This window comes from Octodon degus, unplaced genomic scaffold (genome assembly GCF_000260255.1).
Source record: "Octodon degus isolate 3935 unplaced genomic scaffold, OctDeg1.0 scaffold00025, whole genome shotgun sequence".
In the NCBI taxonomy this organism is placed as follows: domain Eukaryota; kingdom Metazoa; phylum Chordata; class Mammalia; order Rodentia; family Octodontidae; genus Octodon; species Octodon degus.
In genome coordinates, this window is record NW_004524601.1 from 10,717,900 (window position 1) to 10,737,641 (window position 19,742).

General features: G+C 45.7%; 1 protein-coding gene across 2 annotated transcripts in view; it reads right to left on the reverse strand.

Annotated features, from left to right (window-relative positions):
- The window catches only part of Wdr75 (WD repeat domain 75), a 42,040-nt gene that overhangs the window by 14,377 nt on the left and 7,921 nt on the right, over window positions 1-19,742 (reverse strand). For both annotated transcript variants that reach the window (XM_023712381.1, XM_023712380.1), the window contains exons 5-20: window positions 18,229-18,357; window positions 16,222-16,292; window positions 14,749-14,868; window positions 14,206-14,294; window positions 12,136-12,294; window positions 11,246-11,305; window positions 11,043-11,158; window positions 9,567-9,742; window positions 8,336-8,493; window positions 7,723-7,903; window positions 6,730-6,824; window positions 5,892-5,987; window positions 5,046-5,215; window positions 4,331-4,390; window positions 1,085-1,231; window positions 656-747 (exon numbers count right to left, since the gene is read on the reverse strand). In XM_023712381.1, the coding sequence (XP_023568149.1) occupies window positions 656-747; window positions 1,085-1,231; window positions 4,331-4,390; window positions 5,046-5,215; window positions 5,892-5,987; window positions 6,730-6,824; window positions 7,723-7,903; window positions 8,336-8,493; window positions 9,567-9,742; window positions 11,043-11,158; window positions 11,246-11,305; window positions 12,136-12,294; window positions 14,206-14,294; window positions 14,749-14,868; window positions 16,222-16,292; window positions 18,229-18,357 (1,919 nt within the window). The remainder of the gene's footprint in view (window positions 1-655; window positions 748-1,084; window positions 1,232-4,330; window positions 4,391-5,045; window positions 5,216-5,891; window positions 5,988-6,729; window positions 6,825-7,722; window positions 7,904-8,335; window positions 8,494-9,566; window positions 9,743-11,042; window positions 11,159-11,245; window positions 11,306-12,135; window positions 12,295-14,205; window positions 14,295-14,748; window positions 14,869-16,221; window positions 16,293-18,228; window positions 18,358-19,742) is intronic.

The following is a 19,742-nucleotide window of genomic DNA, read 5'->3' on the forward strand; positions in this document are numbered from 1 at the left end:
GCCTGGGCCTGGGCCTGGTCTAGGTACTGTGCGAAAACTTAAAGGCAGCACATAGCTCCTCTGAATGAAAAAATACAAGGACTGTAGGAAATATAAATTGTTTAAGGGAGGCAGTTTACCAGGCAGAACACCATCCTTTGCCAGATATTAATAATTAGTAATAGTGGGCTGGCAAGATAGCTCAGCGGTCTCAAGCGCCTGCTCAGGCAAGCTTAGGCAAGCACAAGGACTGCAGTTCGATCTCCAGCACCACATGCCGTGCCAGCCCCATCCCTAGGGTGGGCTGAGATGGCCACATACACACACAAAAAAACCATATATAACACACAAATAAAAATTAAAATATATATATATATACACACACAAAGCAAAAAACTGTCGAGTGTACTTTAAAAATTAAAGATTACAAAAGAGCAGATGAATTCCTAGGAACGCTAATCTTAAATCACACACATCTGTTGAGCGCACAAAGGACTGTTTTCCTGTTATCTTTAACACACAGCATTGCTTTTTACTCAGCCAAAGTCCTTAACTATGCTTTAAAACTGAAATCCTGGGGCAGATGACTGAGGAGGATCTTCCTAAAGGATAACACACACCAGCCTATTCCCACACAGACTACATGACACAGGAACGTGTTGAGGAACAGCCTCACCTTTTGGTGTCCTGAGACAGCAACAATGAATTTACAAACATGGAGCAGAGGAAAGATGTGGAGGGCAGCACATGCGCCGGGGTGTGGAGCAGCTGTGGGGAGAGAGAGCAGCAGTGGAATCTGAAGATTATCCTCGGACACAACGTGTGTCTTCGCTGTCCTGAGTATCGCTATTCTGAGTGCTGAGACTCCAACACAAAAGGCTTTCCTTGTAGCAAAGCCAAACTGCAGAAAACGATCTTCTGCTTTTCTACATTTATGCAAACACTGTCTCCCAAAACCCCGGGTCCAGCCAAAAGAATCCCAAATCACCCCAAATCACGAGGCTAAGTTACTTCATCTGGATAGTATACTGCTACACAGTGAACCAATGATTACTCGAGAACTAACACATTTTGTCTGCTTCACAGGGTTTGCTCTACGACTCACCTCATTAATTGCAGGTATGTTCTCTGTTAAAGGGAGATGCACCAGTTCATTCTCTAAAGTTTCACTGAGCTTTTTATCCTGTTGTTGCCTGTGCTTTCCCAGTATGAAGTAGAATGGGGTTGTAGGAAGGCTTTCTTCTGCTAGCAGCTACAGGGAGTTAAGACAAAAGGCAAATGTCTCAATAAAAAGGGTGCTTTCGACTCAGTAATAAGTACTAGAGAAAAACATCTGCGATGGAAGGAACCCAAGAGATTACTTAGTATGATTCCCTTTGGCACGAAGGTCCAGTCTCTCACTGACTGCAGGGAAAACTTACAATGGCTACTCGGATGACAGCCAAGTCTGCCACTGCTTCTTTGCCTAATTCTACAAAAAATGACAGCAGAAGCACTTCCCAAGGGCATAGGCTTGCAATGATAGAGGAATATGTTGGAAGGATGGACCAGGTTAAGGAATGATTAACAGAGCTGAGAAAGCCAAACTCTTAAACTGTGGGAAAAAGCTGGCAGCTCCCCAATTCACAGCACAGCGTCCTACAAATGCTAAGCAACTGATATCCAGGGAAGGGCGTGCTAAAGATCCAGACTGGCTGGTGGACATCACGGGGGTGATCCAGAGCCTCCCTCAGCCCCAGCAGGGGCCCAGGTACATGCCCTGGTGGACAGAACAAGGGTGTTTTTAGACTAGCTGCCGGCAGGTGGTATCATTTCCACAGCTGATGGTGGCTGTCCTGCAGATGGGAGACTTCTCAGAACCTTGGCAGCAAGGTTTGAATCCTTGAGGCAGGAGCAGGCGATGTAACTCAGTGGCACAGACCCTGCCTGGCAAGGGTGAAGTTCTAAGTTTGATTTTCAGTACAAAAAGAAAAAAAAAATCCTTTGGGCAAGAGTTTAAGTATAAGATTGATTTGACCAGGCTAAGAGATGAACACTAAAACTAACAGAGAGTTCCTTGATGACAGTCCTTTAGATAGGGCAGGGCTCCCACAGGCCATCTTTCACACAGCTCTGTGTCTGTCCCCTTTGTGGTAAGAGCAGATGGCCAAGAACCACTGGACTCTGATCAAAATCTATACAAAGAGAGCTACCCAAACAGACCAAGGCAAAAATCTGATGGAAACGACCACGCAAGAGGGGGAAAAAGATCTGCTAAAAAGATGTGGAAGCCATCCAGAGAACAGGAGAAAAACACCTCAGCACCACTGTAGAAGGTGCAACACTGAAGAACACCGATGGGGAAACATTTGCTGCTTCTTAGCTGTTTCCTGCAAACTGCCCAAGGGTGCCACACTTCACTCAGTGCAGTGGTCTTTGCTGCTCCCACTGGAAGTACCAGAGCCACCTCCTTGGCCTCCTTTCACTGTCCCTCCCTCGCCCCAGGATACTGCTTCCCTTCTCAAAAAGGAACACATATTCTACTTAATTCTTATTGTTTAGTGCCTGTATTACCTGCAAACAATAAAAACCTCCAGTTTAGATTGGACTGTTTTGCTCAGTAATGGATTCCAAGGGTCAAGAATAGTCCCTGGCCTGTGGAAGGCACCTGACCACACATTCAGTGAGTTTCAGGAGGAAAATAAGTTCTGGATGAAGGACCAAAGAACAAAATGGCATAGGACTTGTAGTAGCCCCGGCAGCTGTGAAGTAGCAGAACAGTATCTTTCAAGCGCTGAGAGAAAATGCTTTTTAACTTCACAACTCTGTACCCAACCAATCCAGAGGACAGAATAAAAACACTTCCAAACATGTGAGGTCTTGCATCTACCTCCAGGCACCAGTGGAATGTGCCTCACCAAAAAGCAGGAAGTGACTGTAGACAAAGGAACGCTATGTGGCTCAGCAGAGGTGAAGTGATCTGGGGCAGGAGGTGAACACGGGTCCAGGACGATCATCATGAAGGACACTCAGAGCACCAGTCCTGCCAGAAGCATGTCAGAATCCTTGGGGAACATTTCTTTACAACCTACAGGGACACCTAAGGGGCTGTAATTTACAGAACTTCAGTAACTTGAAGAGTCTACAGTTGACCTGGGGGAGGAGGAAATGAAAAAGGCAACTGTCTTCCCTGGAGGAAACACAATGTTGGTCACAAGAGGAAGAGTGATTTGTGTGACGACTGCTTGGCTGTAACAACAGATGCTGACCAACCAATCTGTCTCTCAGGACATGCAGAAGACAGGAGGGGACTATGGCTTGGGGGTGAGGCATGGTAGTTCAGGCTCCAACAGCTTCAGGACATCAGCCCTAGCCGACCACGCCTAAAGCTGAACACTTCTCAGTAAGCAATATAGGTATGTTTTTTAGAAATACAATATTCAATTAAAAACTCCAGCCCTTCCGCCACAGCAACCATTGAAAAAGAGTAGCCATGGCCCTCTGCTATCCCATGGCTGTGGGCCTCAACAAGGGCCACAAGGTGACTAAGAACGTGAGCAAACTGAGGCACAGCCGCCGCCACGGACGTCTCACCAAACACACCAAGTTCATGCGGGACATGATCCAGGCGGCTTGCGGCTTTGCCCCCTACCAGTGGCGCACCATGGAGCTGCGCAAGGTCTCCAAGGACAAGCGCACCCTCAAGTTCATCAAGAAAAGGGTGGGGACGCACATCCATGCCAAGAGAAAGTGCCAAGAGAAAGCGTGAGGAGCTGAGCAACATGCTGGCCGCCATGAGAAGGCAGCTGCCAAGAAGGACTGAGCCCCTCCGGAATAAAGCTTTGCAGAAAAATAAATAAATAAATAAATAAATAAAATAAATAAATAAGTAAAAACTCCAACTAACAGTTGGGAGGGATGATCCTCGTGGCTGTGGCGGTGGTGTGGGGAGCTTTTCTACAAAACCTGCATTGTGCAGCTGCGAGTCCATAGGATGTGGCTCCAGAACCCTCTGTGGTGCTATGGTTGAGGGTGCTCGAGCCTTTTCTACCACAGAGCCAGTACTTCAGTGTAACCCCCCACCACAGCTTCCTATACTTCAGCACGGTTTTCCCGAGTATTTTCAATCCACAATTAAGTGACTATTTCAATCTATGGATATAAAGGGTAATTGTGACCCTGCAATTTATAATCACTCATTACTGATAATATCAACTGAATCAGCTTAAAAAGCACGACTTCAAAAGAGGTGCAGCAGTCCCTAGGTGCATGCTTTTAACTCCACCCCAGGTAGACAGACGCCTTGCGGCCCTCCCAGCTGTGCCCCGCGAGGGAGGCGAGGCAGCCCGCGCTGTGAGTGGCTGGAACGCACCTGTCTGCTTGTTGGTGTGAGCTTCTCTTCTGGAGACTTTGTACTGAAGGTCAGTAAGCTCTGAAAGGAGATCAACTGGTGATACCAAAGATATACTGCACAGTGCAAATCTAAATAAAGTCTTTAAAAATGAGGTACATTTTTAATTTTGATAAACATTTGCTCATAGAAAATATTTAAAATGTGTTTAATAACCTCTGTGATAGAATCGTGTTAAAACTTAAGAACTGGTGATAAAATTCAATTGGCAGACCAATCTTTGTTTTTTAAATGTATTTGGTACAGTGCCTCATTACGCAGCTCGGACTTGTAGTGATCCTTGTATTTCAGCCTCCCCAAGGCTGGGATTATACTCGTGCACCACCACGCCTGGTCTTGGTGGCAGGTTCAGCATGCCTGGGGGTGGGGCCAGCATGGCACAGGGTGCCGAGATCGAACCCTGGTCCCTCTGCTTGCCAAAGCCAGTGTCAAGCACCAATTCTTATAATGGAAAATTCAATATCAAAACCACCACTACCACCAGGAATAATGCTAGTAAATATAATTTATATAAGTACTTTCATTACCTTATGTCTTCTTGGGCCAGAGCTAATGGACCCAATGCTCTTTACCTGAACCATTCTTCCTAGCAATAAATCCAACCACCAGTCACAGAATCTACTACTCCTTAAAAGTACAAGTACCAAGTGGTCACTTCTGTAGAAGGAACAATTACCTGTGATTTTGTTAGGAAGTAGAACTGGGATCTGTTTAGCCACTGGTAAGCTTCAGAGGTGAATGATTCGGGGACGTCTCGGGGAACAAACACTCCCCACTGGACTTCTTCTCTAGAGATATTCTTCTGAATATACAATGGCCTTGGCTCACTAGGTTTAAATACAAACACTGGAGGGAAAAAACAAATAGTGACACTTTGCCTGCAAAGTTAGTTCTAGCCTCACCTGCCAGACCACACAAATCCTGGGTCTCACCTCCCAGTAAATGGGTCAGCCCATGATACTATCTACTGAGCAAGCCTAGTATGGGCCAAGCAGGCTGAAGGGACAGCCTGGCTCCAAAGACCAAGAGCTACTGCAGAACACAGCAAAACACTGCTGAATTATTTTGCCTTAAGAACCAGAAAAAGGGGCCGGGGAGATGGCTTGGTGGAATAATCACTGTCTTGGCAAGCGCAGGGGCCTGAGTTCAATCCCTGGTTCTGCCAAAAGAAAAAAAAAAGAACCAGATCTGCAGAAAGTGTTCCAGAAGCGTAAAGGGCCAGTTCTGGCTTCTTAGGGGACTTGGGAAAGCACCAAATGGATGAAATCTCTACTGGAATTGTAATCCCGAGTAGGGCTGGGCCTGTGGGAAAATAGGGATGTGCTGAGCTCACGTGGAGCCCAGTATGAAGGGCCTGCATGTGACAAGGCGTGGAGCAGAAAGGAAGGGGGTGGCCTCAAGCAAAAGGGCGTCGAGCCAACACGAGTTGAAGAGCAGTTTGAGTCAATTATGCTAAAGACATTAAAAAAAGGCACACAGGCTATGAATCTCCTTCAACGTTGAAACTGTGGCTTATACTTACAATCAGAACCCTCGGAAGACTGAGAGACTGCGGCGATGTACTCTGAGAGTGGGTCCGGTTCCATGACTCTAACACTTAACTTTGCACTCCACTCCACTGCGGGGCAGAAAAGGTGATTCGCTTCAGCAAGGCTCCCACAGGCTCTGCCAGGCTTATAATTTGGGGTGAAGGTCTTTTGTCTTTATTAGAACAACCAATTCTACTGTTTTGCTTTTCGCAATAAAAATGGAGCTACAATGAAATAATCTGGCAAAGAGGTACTGATGTGACGATTAGGAAACAAAAAACACAAATGTACCTTCTGTATGTCTGCAAACTGTACAGATGTTACAGTTCATGGAAACTCATGTCTAATGCTTTAAAAGTGGTGAGATGTTAACCACAGCCACTGCACAGCACAACATACACCTATTCCTAAGCAACCACCACACCTTGCCAGCCCTCAGCTGGGCAAAATGTCCCTGAATTCACACTATGAAGAGGAACTGTTGCAAACTCCATTCAAATTTATCCCGTTAGGGAAACTGCAAGCTAACATGCCTGGAAAGTAGCAGAAGTACTTCCCTAGCTGCTATGAAGAAAATTATGGTGGGCAACAGAAGTTACACACTGCGAGGACTGGGGGAGGAAGGGCGGACAATCTAGTGAAGGCTGACTTCCTAGTAAGCAGGCGGTGTGCAAGTGCGCAGCGCCAGGCCACAGCTTTAAATTTTGGTTCTGTGTGTCGTGAAGAGTCATAATGTGTCTAGATAGAGTCATGAAGGTATGACGGACTCCCAATTCCTAAAATTCCGACACTTCGTAGCAACTTCCTCCCTGTGCTCTGCAAATCACTTACGGACACAAGTGAGCAGGTTCCAACAGCACACAATCCCTTTCTCCGTGGCACTCAGAAGGTACCTGGAGCACGCCAATCTCCCGAAGCAAAGGTGCCTAGGCGAAAACCAGAGGGGAGTAAGCAGCCTTCGAGCCGAGCACGCTTAGTTACAGGGACTCTGCCTTCCACGCACTGTGTGCATCCCGTGCGAAGCAGATTTTAAAAGACATTTATTGTTTTGTTATCCTTACACTGAGGAAACAACAAATAAGGAACATAAAAGGAAAGGTTTATATAAGCATTTTCTTTTGGAAAACAGGTCAGATGATTGATTCTCTAATATGCTGTGCAGGACAACAAGCAGCATGTAACAGAAATGCATGTAAAACGACAAAATCACTTAGGAAAAACCTTGTACTCCCCCTAGAAGATGAAAACCTGCCATCTGAATATTGACAAGTTTTATAAAGTAAATTTAGAAGCAGATATGCTGGGAATCAGAGAAAATTTTTTTATCTTTTTGCTGTGCTGGAGGTTGAACCCAGGGCCTCACGTATGCCAGACGTCCTCCACCACTGGGCTAACATCCCGTCCTGTTGACAATTTTATTAACCATCTGCCATTCCGTCTCTATGCCTGGCTACCTGAAGCACACTGGGAGATAGTGTTATTTTCCCCTCCCCTTCTCAGAAAATAGCACTTGATCTTCTGTATTTGTGAATCACCCCTTTTACCCGGAGGAGCAGCAGTCTGGACCTTCCCAGGCCTAGGCCCGGCCTCTAGACTACGCAGCACACGGTGGCAAGTGTTCTCGGCCTATCAGGAAGTGCTGAGCCCGCCTCTGGAGAGCTGGCGCACAGTTCACGCCCTCGGGAGTCGGCAGCTCTCCAACATCTGGCTCGCTGCTCGCTCCCCTCACCTGCGCTACTGCTGGGCAAATGTCAATCATTACTGAGGCTAACGTTTTATTAATAAATTAAGAAACACTACACAGTAGCTAAGCGATTCACCTACCTTATCTTCCCAGCTCGATGGCAAAATGTACATTTCAGTTCCCACGTTTCTGAATCCCATATGGTAATTATTTCTTCAAAACTAACTACTAGTAAAGAGCCATCTTCAGAGAAACAGCAGTCAGTTGCCTGATACTTGTGATAGCTACCGACAAAGTCACAGGTCCAGCCGACAGCTTTTTCTGTGGAGATACGAGCATACGTTAAAAGGTGGCATAAATGTTAGACAGCATTACTGGACACTGAGCGCTAAAGGTTAAGAAAAACAACCTGCTCAGCACAACTTTAAATTAGAAATGCTGCCAAGAAATGTGGGCCCTTCCTCTGCAGGCCTCGAGCTCCCCCTAGTGGAGCAGGGCAAGAACCAAGGGCAGAGCCTTTCCCTGTACCCGCCCCCAACTTAACTGGTGTGTGACTAATAAGAATACCAATTAAAATGTACAGATTTTTGAAGAAGAGCATGTAAAAATGTAGCCCTGTAAATCTATTAAAATTAAGCAATTTTAATTGCTATAGCAATTCATCAAGGTAGACAATGTTCTTCTTAAATGACAAGACAAATATAATGAATTCTTAAAACCACCACTTCAGCACAATCTCTTTAATAAACTTACTGTATATATCGGAATCATCTGTCAATATCCACACTTTGAAGTGACCATCTTTGCTAGCTGTAACCAAGGTGAGAGTTTCACATCTTTCCGCATTACAGAAACACAGAGCTGTGATCTGGTCGTCATGTGGCATGCTAATCTTTGTGTTAAGGACAAACCTAGGAGAAACCACATAGTATTCTTACATCAGAATATAGTACGCTGTCAGACTGGCCTAAGAATTCATTGCATCTTATGCATTTGACAAAAGCGTCTTCAAGAAGGGCAACTGAGGGGCTGGGGAGATGGCTCAGTGGAATAAGCGCTTTCCCCAAGAAGGGCAACTGATGCATCATCCCAGAATTTTAAATATTTGAGTCCGCTATAATGGTCACAGGATGCGAAGAGTTCTAACATATCTCATGATTTGTGTGACTTATCAGAGATTATTATGTATGGTAGTTATCTTACTGGCACAAAGTGAATTTAAAATAGGGGCCCTGAATCATTTTTGAAAGCGTACTGTACCAACTGCCACGGGAAAACTGCATAGAACCTATGTCTACTTCTGACAGACAAAAAAATGGCAGGCCTGTGCCAGGTCCTATTCATAGCAAAAAAATAAAGAATGAAAACGACCATGCCAACTGCCCTAGATACTACCTACTATTTTCAGTCAACATTCTCCAAAAGTTTGTTCCCAGATTAGAGGACAGTGCTATAGACAAGATGCACACTACCACTGAGCTCTTAAGGATATCAGGATTGCTCAGTGTCATGATTTCGCACTGGACAACAGGTTTATCTTACGTCCTTCTACAAAGTGATAAAAAGCACGAGGCCCAGTTTTTGGCCCACAGCAAGGAGCTAAGTAGTTACTGAAGTGTGGGAAACCTGCGGGCTCCTATCAAATGACACATGTGCTACACTACCCCTATGTCCCCACCAGGATGTTAATGGAGGGAGCCAGGGAACATCTGGGTTCTATGCCTAGGTGGGGACTGTATCCTCAGGAGTGCCGGTGTCACATTTCATTATCTACACAATAAGATGACGAAATGACTTGGAAAACCCCATCGGATTCTCAATACAGAAAGCTTCATTAAAGGCTTGATCAGAAATAAAACCTTCCCCATCATATTTTTAAGTGTACAACATCAAACTGAAACATCTTGAAGACTGACAACTAGTCATAAAATAGGAACTCAAATATATCATCTGAAATTCAACGTGGCTGTGCAGGCGACTTTACCCTTGTGTTTTCTTATTGTATTTCCACAGTTTCATCTGCAATTCAAGCTCAGATTCCTTTTCTTGCCGTTGTTCCACCGTTGCCAGCCAGTTACCAAAACAGCCAAACGCAGCCTTTGTCAGCTCAATTTGGAATAAGCCGGAATCATTGATATATTCTTGCTGCACAATATCTAACTGATGTGTTAAAAGTAATTGAAAATGCGTATTACTGTAAGCACCAGGTTAAAGCACTCAAGGAAAACTGAGAACATCCAAGACAACTTTTAGAATCAAAGTCACAGATTCTTACACAACAGGAATAACTAACCAATTACTACTACAGACAACAAATGTGCTAGTACAAGAGGACACACTGCACAGTACCAGTCTGGTAGTGATTATTCTGCGATGGCCTTAATATATTTGCGTTGGCCAAGACCCACCGGTGTGATTCTACAGAACCTTTCACCTAAAGCAGCGCTTTTCTCTAAGAAAGAGTGTCTTCCCATGAAATCTGAAGGCTAATTCTTTGTCAGTAGAAACAAGAGCTCAGAAATAACCTCTCAGCCTTTAAGGGGGTGGGGGTGAGGGTGGGGAGAAAGGCAGTGGCCTGGGCAGGCCAGTGTTTTATTTATGAGTTTAAAAAAAAATCCTTTTTCCTTCCACATGTATTCATAGAGTGGCTTCTAGATGTACAGGATCAGAAGTGCTCCAAGAATTCAGGTTTTTACGCAGTTTGGGATCGCTTCTATGCTGCGTCTTGGGGCTGGAACCCAAGTAGGGGCAGGAAGCTCATTTGTTTTACACATACCCTGCAGGTAACTGCAGATGAACCAATCACAACTTAGTGTGTCCGCACTGCGACACAATCCATTGCGGGAGGCAAGGTGTGGAATCGGCGTGTGTTACATCGGGGCTTACGAAGTTTCGGATTCTAGCACATTCTGCATTTTCTGACTAGGGTTGCTCAACCTGTATAGTGCACACCAAGGAGCAGGCGTTCTTTTTAGGGAGTTTAAAGGACACAGAAAGAGATACAGTGTCACAGTTACTATGACACAAATCTGTCCTGAGCCCTGTGAGGCCCAAGGAAAAGGCAGGGTGGCACTGCTCAGGACTGTCTGAAGGGCTCCTCTTCAATCTACAGCAAAATGTTATCTCTAGCCGAAGTGGGACCGTCCCCCTGCACGGTAGATATGGATGTGCACTGTCAACCCATGCCATTTCCTTAGCCTTAGCACTCAAATGCGTACATGCAGGAGGTGCCAGGGGTCCGCGCTCTGAAGCAAAGAGAATGGGGCAAGTGTAAGAGCGCCCGGCTTCCACACCACCACAAGGGTGGCCTCGGAGTCACGCTCCCTGCAATCCACTAACCACAGGGAGCACCAGTTCAGGGCGGAAGACTGCGTACTGGAAGCTCCTGAACAAATTCCTTGACCTCAGGGCTGCTGTAAAGTATGTGCATTAGGTTGAAGTTTAGGGACTAGAATCTTACATTGTATAACTGCTTATCACTCTGGAGGGAGTAAAACTGCAGGTGACCAGGTTTTCCATTTAAAACTAAAGCTTTAGTTCTTGGATCAATCATCAAGCCAGTCAAGATACTTCTATCTGTAAAAGAAGTGACAGACTACAGGTGAAGGCAGAGAAACACGTAAAATACATGTAATGCCAGTAACTCCAAGGACTCTGCAATACCTTTCACCAGGCCTTGAATTACTGCCAATGTGTCAAGGTTTCGGTGAATAACCATTATCTCTGTGGGTTAAAAAGAAAAAAGCATTTAGACATTCACAGGTAAGAACTGGAAGGGGAATTCATTCAAGGTGTATTCAATTCATTCTGAAACAGGCCAAAAGAAGAAAGAGCCCAGTATGTTCACCAAACCTGGCAGTGCTACTGCAAAATCAGGACCTACATTTTGTGGTTTGGTTTTGAGAAATTAAGGGTGGACATGGGAGCTTTTCTGTCAGAATGCTTTAAGGTCTCCAAATTGTTGTCTATGGATATTACCATCATCTACGGTCATCACAGTGTTACTTCCATATCAATAGTGATTCTAAAAGCTAGCTTAAATGTGAAGTCACCATTCCACATGGTTCCGCTCTGAAGGGAAAGGAAGCAATGAGCTACAGGATCCCCGGCGGCCAGGCTTAGGCTGCTGGGGGCAGGACCAGCACAGCCGCAGGGGCTGCGAGGGTGCCTCTGGTCCTACCAAAATCTGTTAAGACTCATACATGGACCCGAACAGCTGGCTCAAAAGAGAATCTCACAAAACACCAATCAATGCCTGCTTCAAAACCCTGTTTTTACTTTCCCATTCTCCTGTTTTAAATCACTCTGAAAATAGAAATGGCAGTGATGGCCAAACACAAGAGCCCTTTATTTGCATAAAAGCAATTCTGAAAATAGTGGCTTCAGTTGGGATCTTGAGGCAGAGGTGTGGAGAAAAGAGAAGCCCAAGAGAAAGTGCCCCCATATTGTACACTGCTGTACTGTATCCGGGTCTCTCCCGGCCACTCCTGTGAAGCCCCTGATTCAGGGCCCCACCCACACTGCACTTCCTCAGAGCACAAATTCAGACTTACTGTTGTCGGAGTGAGAAGTGCAGAACAAGTCTCCGGCAGGGGAGACAGAGATGTACTCGATGGTAGCTCCCAACCGTGGGAGAAACTCCTTGTTCTTCTCGGCCACCTCACGCCACTCCACTAGCACGCACTCCCGCCCGCCGCTCAGCAGGCTGGTACCTTCATACCCGGCCGGAGAGGGAGGGAAAGAGAGGAGGAGAGGAGAGGAGAAGGGGGGGAGAAGAAGAGGAGAGAAGAGAGAGGAGAGAGGAGGAGGGGACGAGAGAGGATAGGAGGAGAGAGGAAGGAGAGGAGAAGAGGAGAGGAGGAGGGGAAGAGAGGAGGAAGGGAGGAGAGGAGGGCAGGAGGAGGGGAGGAGAGAGGAGAGAGCCAACACATGGAAAATGCTCAGTATCATGAGTGCAAATCTAAAGAACCTCACTCTAGTCAATATGACAATTATCAAAGACAAATGCTGGCAAGGTTGTGGAGAAAAGGGAATGCATACACCCTGCCGGCGGCTAGGAAGCGGAATGCAGCCAATATGAAAACAGGTCGGAATTTCATCAAAAAGTTAAAAATGGAATCAGTATGACTCAGTAGTCCCCCTACTGAGCATAAACCCAAGGAATGAAGTCAGTTTATCAAAGAGGACATCACTGACTAGGTTTGTCCACACCTAACTCTACCTCCATGAAACATTTGAAAAGGCTGTTAGCAGGCCAAAAAGTAGGTCACTAAAAGGACTTGTCTTTCATTACTAAATGTCAGTGGCTTTCACAGGCAAGTTATCACATTAGGACCTAGTTCCTACCGTACATTACTAAGTTTACATGCAGTCTGTGCCCTGATTTGCAGAGGCCATGGCAGAGAAAGGGACTGAAGAGCAAGGGAAGAAGAGACAAGCTGGGGTGGGGCGGCGGGTGGAGACAGACACTGCTCAGAGCGCCCAACACACACGCACACCAGCACATGCACCAACACTCCTCAGCACTCTGGCATGTGGGCAGGCATGCAGGACGATGGAGAAGATGAGGGAGGAGACTGCGCTTTCTGTCTGCAAGGTTAATTCCTCTCTACTGTCCTTCTGGTCTGTGGGTCACAGTGGCACTTCTGCTTCGCTACTGTGTTAGGCTGGGTTTCTCCTGCGTACATCACACCAGCCCCCACTCCACAAGTCCAAAGCTTGAGCAGGGGCAGAAGATGCCTACCATTTGCCCAGGCTCCCAATCCCATGAGTTAATCCCAAGTACACCCTAAGGAGCCAGTCAAAGCACCTGGTGCCATGGAAGAATTGTACTGTCAGGCTCTGGGAAGGACAATCACTTTTGTGTTTTCAGTGTTTGGGACATGGGTATGAGGATTCAAAGTAACCAAAGACACAATGGACTTTCTCACATTTCTGTTGTACGCAGAATTTTGAGAAGGTACTTACAACCACATTCCTATGCAACTTATATACAAAACATCTGAATTAATTTAAAAGTTTTTAAATGAGGTGACCTGTCAGTTAAATACCCAGGACCCAGTCCGCCCTATTAGCCATGCTACCTTGGGCTAGGCAGTCACCAACTCATTTCCTTCGTCTGCACGAAAAGGACTAAGGACAGCTCTTCCAGGTCTAAGGTAACGATGCAGACACTCAGCTACGTGCATCTGACGACCTGACAGAGCGGAGCAATGGTGACGGACTGCCACGGAGACGAGCATTTTGGCAGGTGGAGCAGAGCTTAGTTAAGTTTACTATGCTATGACTTGATCACAAAGCATCTACTCTAGGAATCTGAAGGGCTTTGCAAAACCTGCCCCATACAGTACCGTGCTAAGCGAAGTGCCAGGCACCTGGGCCACAGACAAGCGTTTGCCATTCATTTGGCCAACCAAGTTTAAATCTTTCAAATCAGATAATGCAGTGAATTAAAATATGTAATCTGTGCACTTTAAAATTACATTTTAGGGCCGGGGAGATGGCTCTGTAGAATAAATGCTTCCCTGGCCAAGCGCAAGGGCCTGAGTTCAATCCCAGATTCTGCCAAAAAATAAATACATAAATAAAGAAAATTACATTTTAATTATGAAACCAACACTTACCCGTCACAGAAAAGGCCAAATCCATAACCATATCATGGTGCCAGTGCAAACATGTGTACGTGTATTTCTTGTCATCATCAAAATTCCTCCTATTGGAGAGAACAACAATCTTCATTTTAGTACAGGCATGCCAAACGTAACAAATTCTAACAGCAGGCTTTCTGGTCATGTGCAAAAAACGCATTTTCATTTTGAACCATGGTCCCTTCTGCCAAGAGCACGTCCAAGTGGTTCCCCACTACTCAGTGCCATCATTTTTCCTTGGGATAAAGGCTGACAGGAAAGTTCTCTTCCGTGAAATGATTGCAGGCAGCACAGACTTTTTCATTCTCCCCAGAAGCCGAAGGCTGGGAGCCTTAAGACAGCAGGAAATGCAGCGCACAGCAGTGACAGAAATGAAGGCGTCAGCGAAGCCCACACTCTACTTCCAGCTCTGGGTCTACATCTAGTATGGACTCTCGTTCTTGACCCAGTGCTGGCCTGGCCTGCCGGATGAACAGAGAACAGTATGCAAGGGACCACCATGCTCGCTGTTTCACTGACCAGAGACGGATCTTGCCATCCATGTGACCAGAGGCGATGCAGTCTTCTTTTGGGTGGCAGGCCACACATGTAAAACTGTTCCTGGCATGTTTCTTATTTCTTGATGATGATAAAGTATACCTAGGAGGAAAAAAAAGTCCCCTAGGTTATTGAAGTTTCCTGAGAAGGACTCACATAGTCAAGTTAAAAGGCAGTCCCAAACCTTAACAGTCAAGACTGGAGAGTTCTCAGAAATCAGTAAATATAAAGGTAGAAGTTTTAACAGTTTTGATAAAGAGACAAGCATTCTGCTTGCGAACATACGTTAGTACACAACATGAATTGGATGTGACCAACATCCCACCGTCCCAACTTGCTATGGAAGCCAATCCACGTAAGTAATGAAGACAGCTCTTAGTGGGTTTTTAAGTCCAGGAACTACTTGTTCAAATTTCTCACTGATTTAAGTTTGTATATGAGGATAAGTCTTGCAAACTACATCTGAGACAAGTAGCTAGTATGTCTACAGGAATAAATTCAAACTGATAAAGCTACTTACCATAATATTGAGACTATTTCCTCTTAGCCTGAGTACCTGAAGACACTAGGATCCTGACATTGGCCAGGAAATAATAAATATTAAGACAGCAGGGCAAACAGGAAGAGGAGAGCGCATCCCCAGCAGTGCTCAGCACAGTCTCTCTAAGCACCATTATCGTACTCAGCCTTACAACTCTATAAGGTGGACATTATATCTACTTTAAGTATTTCTTAGTTTGGAGTATAGTGGGTTCATATGGACCAAATCTGATCCATTTTAAACCCAGGTATCTCAGTTACTCTTATTGCGAGGACAAATACCTGACAGACACCCAAAATAACAAAAGGAAAGGTTTATTTAGCTCACAGTTATTGGAGGTTTTAGCCCAAACTCAGCTGGCTCCAAGGCAGAGCGGCACACGGCACAGAACAACATTTTACGGCAGTGGCAATACCGGCTACAGAGAGCAAGGCTGTCTCCCTTAAGTGGCATTCATGCTATCCGCTCCAGCCTAGTTAGCACTCACACCCATAAGCCCAGTGGATCATGAACCAATCACACATTCTAGAAGTCCGCCCCATGACTGCATGAAGCTCTGGAGGGGCAACTAGACACAAACCTTAACACCAGGCATGCCGAAGCTTAGATGCATGCCTATACCTGAAGAACGTAGATGAGAAGCACCTGGTGAAGTCTCTTCACTCAACATCTAACACCAAGTACACAGATTAGCATGAGGGGCCTGGGCTTTGGGCTAAGAAATGCTCCTGGGTTTGCTTCAACGCACATTTCCCCAGCCCCAGTCCACCGTATACCTCTCTACCTTTTATGTCCTTAAAGTCAAGTAACATGAAACTGAAAACATCTTTGGACCACAGGGTGACCAGGATGAAGTACCACTATAACAACCTCTTGTGTAAATAAAAAAGAAGTTAACCAAAAGGAATTCTTACCTTGAAGTTGTTTTCTTTTTGAAAAAATAAACTGTCAAGTAAAAGTCCCGGACTGCAGCAACATATTCTCCCTGGTGTTTGAGAAAGAGGATAACAAAATAGTCAGTTCTCATTAAGACTATATTAATGCAAAATGATATATTGTGCTTTGGCTCCTGAAAGGATAATCTTGCTTTTAAAACAGGGTGAGCTCAAATCCAAAATCCTGCAATTACACTCTGGCTTTATGTATGGTTTATATGTCTTTTCCATGAGCCATAATTTACAAATAATACAATGCGACCTCTGGCCCGTTTGCCCACATAGCCTCTAGCTCCTTCAAGATGATCCAGTCTTGGGGCCGGGGCGATGGCTCAGTGGAATAAGCGCTTCCCTGACAAGCGCAAGGGTCTTAGTTCAATCCCCGGTGCCGCCAAAACAAAACAAAGATGATCCAGTCTAGAACATTTTCTCTGTCCCCAGAGACAAGGCTTTGCACCTCGTCAGTCGCCACCCACGTCCCACCCCACCCACAAGCACTCCTATGGGAACCCGTAGAACGCCTCTTGGCAGTCTGTGTGTGGACGCTCGCTCAGCACTATCCTTTGGGGCTTCACCCAAGCCTGCATGCACTGTCAGCATGTCGCATGCTGAGCACCATCCACATTCCACTGCATGTGTACACACGAGTACACACACACACACACACACACACACACACACACACAGTCCTTGCTGCCTGATGACTGTCCGGGTCACCTGTGTTTGGGCCGCTGTGAACAGTAATCATCCCTGTGCACGTCACTTTGCGGGCATGCTTCTATTCGTCGACCCACGAGTGCGATGGTGGCACACAGCCACTTAACTTCCCCCCACAATTAGTGCTTCTAGTGGATGCGTAGTGGTATTTTGCCAAGGTGGTTTTAATTCACTTACTGATGATATTGAAGAGTGAAGATTTTAACAATCTTTTTAAGAAACGTTAAAAAGTTGATCTTGGAAGCTTTCCAAAAGGACAAAATAATGCTATAAAACTTAAGGCTAAAGAAACATGCCATTACAATGATTGTAGGCTCTTTTGATTGTATTTATTTTTTTTTAAGAATTTTATTTGTGTGTGTGTGTGTGTGTGTGTGTGTGTGGCCAGCTCAGCCCACCAGGGGGCGGGGCTGGCTGGCATGTGGTGCTGGGGGATTGAACCATAGTCCCTGTGCTTTGCTAAGCTTGTTCTAAGTAGGTGCCTTAGACCACTGAGCCATCTCACCAGCCCTTTAATTTTAAATCATAAAGTAATTACTGGCTGGGGATACAGCTCAGTGGCACAAGTGCCTGCCTAGCAAGTGCAAGATCCTGAGTTCGAGTCCTGACGAAAGGAAAAAAAAAAAAAAACTTGCAGAAGATGATTACATAAATCAGGACAAAAGGAGTTTTGATTATGGTTCCTTCTGGGAAAAGTTACTTTTATATGTGTAAAAGTTTAGAAAGGAATCTTTTTAGTGAGACTGCAAATTTTGTTTCCTCACTAGATTGTTCTATAAAATCTGAATTTTTATAATGGCAATGCTCTTCTTTTTTTTTTTTTGCGGAACCAGGGATTGAACTCAGGCCTTGCGCTTGCCAGGGAAGCGCTTATTCCACTGAGCCATCTCCCCGGCCCTGAATTTTTATAATGGGCATACTAATTATGGATAGAGGCCATATTTTCTAAAGGCACACAATCTAAAACGAAACAACCTGAGCAGCTTTTGTATGGGACAGGCAAAGAAACTCAGTACAGTCATCAAAAATGGTTATTGTGTGGAAAACTGGAGGGTTTACAGGGTAAGACAACATACAAAACAAAGATGGCCCTACAAAAACTCACACCATAAATAATACTCAAGCAATGAGAACAGACCTCTTACTTGACAGCAAGCTATACTAATTCAATAAATAAGGCAATCTAAAATCATTCTACCACACTGTGGTCTGAGGAGACTGCAGGGAAGAGATTTGTACTGAAATAGGAAACGAACAGAACAAATTTACCTCACGTCCAAAGGCAAGGCACTTGGGGGACTGGTTTATGTAGTCCAAAACGAAGGACAGCTCCTTTGCTTCTACTTCCTGGCTTGGGGACTTGGGCAGTTTCACGGACACCAGCTGAAAAGCATCTGGCCAAAGGAAGCAATGTTATTATGAGGTTCTCTGAAGGAGGAGACGCGGACATTTATCACGCGGAACTTTAAAAACCCGTACTCTAGAACGCCCAGCTGTAACTCAGGCCACCGAACAAAGCGTACCTGGCCGCGAGACTCTCAATATGCGTGGAGGTCGAGCTCCGCAACTCACATATCCGAGGATAAGCCCCACAGAAACCGAAACCAGCTGAGGCTTAACGCGGGTACAAAGTGCGGGTGAACACTGAGGGGAGAGAGCAGCCGAGGCAGCGAGCCTACTCAAGTTTTCAGAGCTGTGGGCCTGGCACACCATCCACGGGGCAGGTACTTCCTGGACGCCTACATGCGCTTCTCCTCAAAGCCCTTTAAAAACATTTCTCCCTAAGATATTTTTGTTTATTCAAGAGTAAAAGTAAGTCTTTCAACAACCTACAAGGCAATAAATGAGCTACACTCCCTTGGCTCTCCCCGGAAGAGCCCTCTTGCTCTTCTGTGGACCTCAGGAACGCTTGAAGCACAGTTTATTTCGCTCCTCCTCTGGGCCTCCCTGACCACTTAAGTGTTTCTCCCACATTGCCCCCGCTCCCCTGCCTACTAGTCTCCACACGTTTTATTACTAGTTCCTAAGGGCTCGGGTTAGCTTACTGCTGGGTCTTAGGGTCTATTTTGTTCCTTGCACACAAAATGCTACCTGGCAGCAGTAGGTGCTCAATTAGCTCCTGAATTATTCTATACTATGGAGTCAAGACATGATGTCATAAAAGACACCATGTAAACAAAAGATTCATTTTCTTTTTAACCACTATAGTATTTTTTTCAGATACACAATGTTCTGTCACAGGCTGTGCGGTTGTGCAGCTGAACAGCACAGGGCACGAGTGAAGCTGGGTGGCGGCTGGCTTGAGGGAGTCTCATGCTCAGGAGTGGTTCTGGGTCTTAACAGTCAGACTCTCCACGACAGGCGCCCACAGATGTCAGGCCCCGAGAAGTTGCACCAGATCCATTGTGCGGCCAGGTTAGATCACAACGGGACCTCAACCAGGTCCCACCTTGAGAATCTTCCTATCCCAGTCCACCGGGTTAAAAATTCCTGATCTCACAGGTCTGGATGACAGGTTCTGTCACAGTGCTAGTAGCTACTTCTCAACAGGGGAGGTTACCAAACCATGCTGATGTGAATCAGCTGCAAAGAGATTCCTGGACTATCCCAGGCCCAGAGTTTCTAGGGACCATGTGCGCTGGTATTTAAAAACCATACATTTACTACATACAAAGCAACTGAAGTCAAAGAATGGTGGCCGGGGAGATGGCTCAGTAGGATAAGCGCATGACTGGCAAACACAGGATCTGAGTTCAATCCCTGGTTCCGCAAAAAAAAAAAAC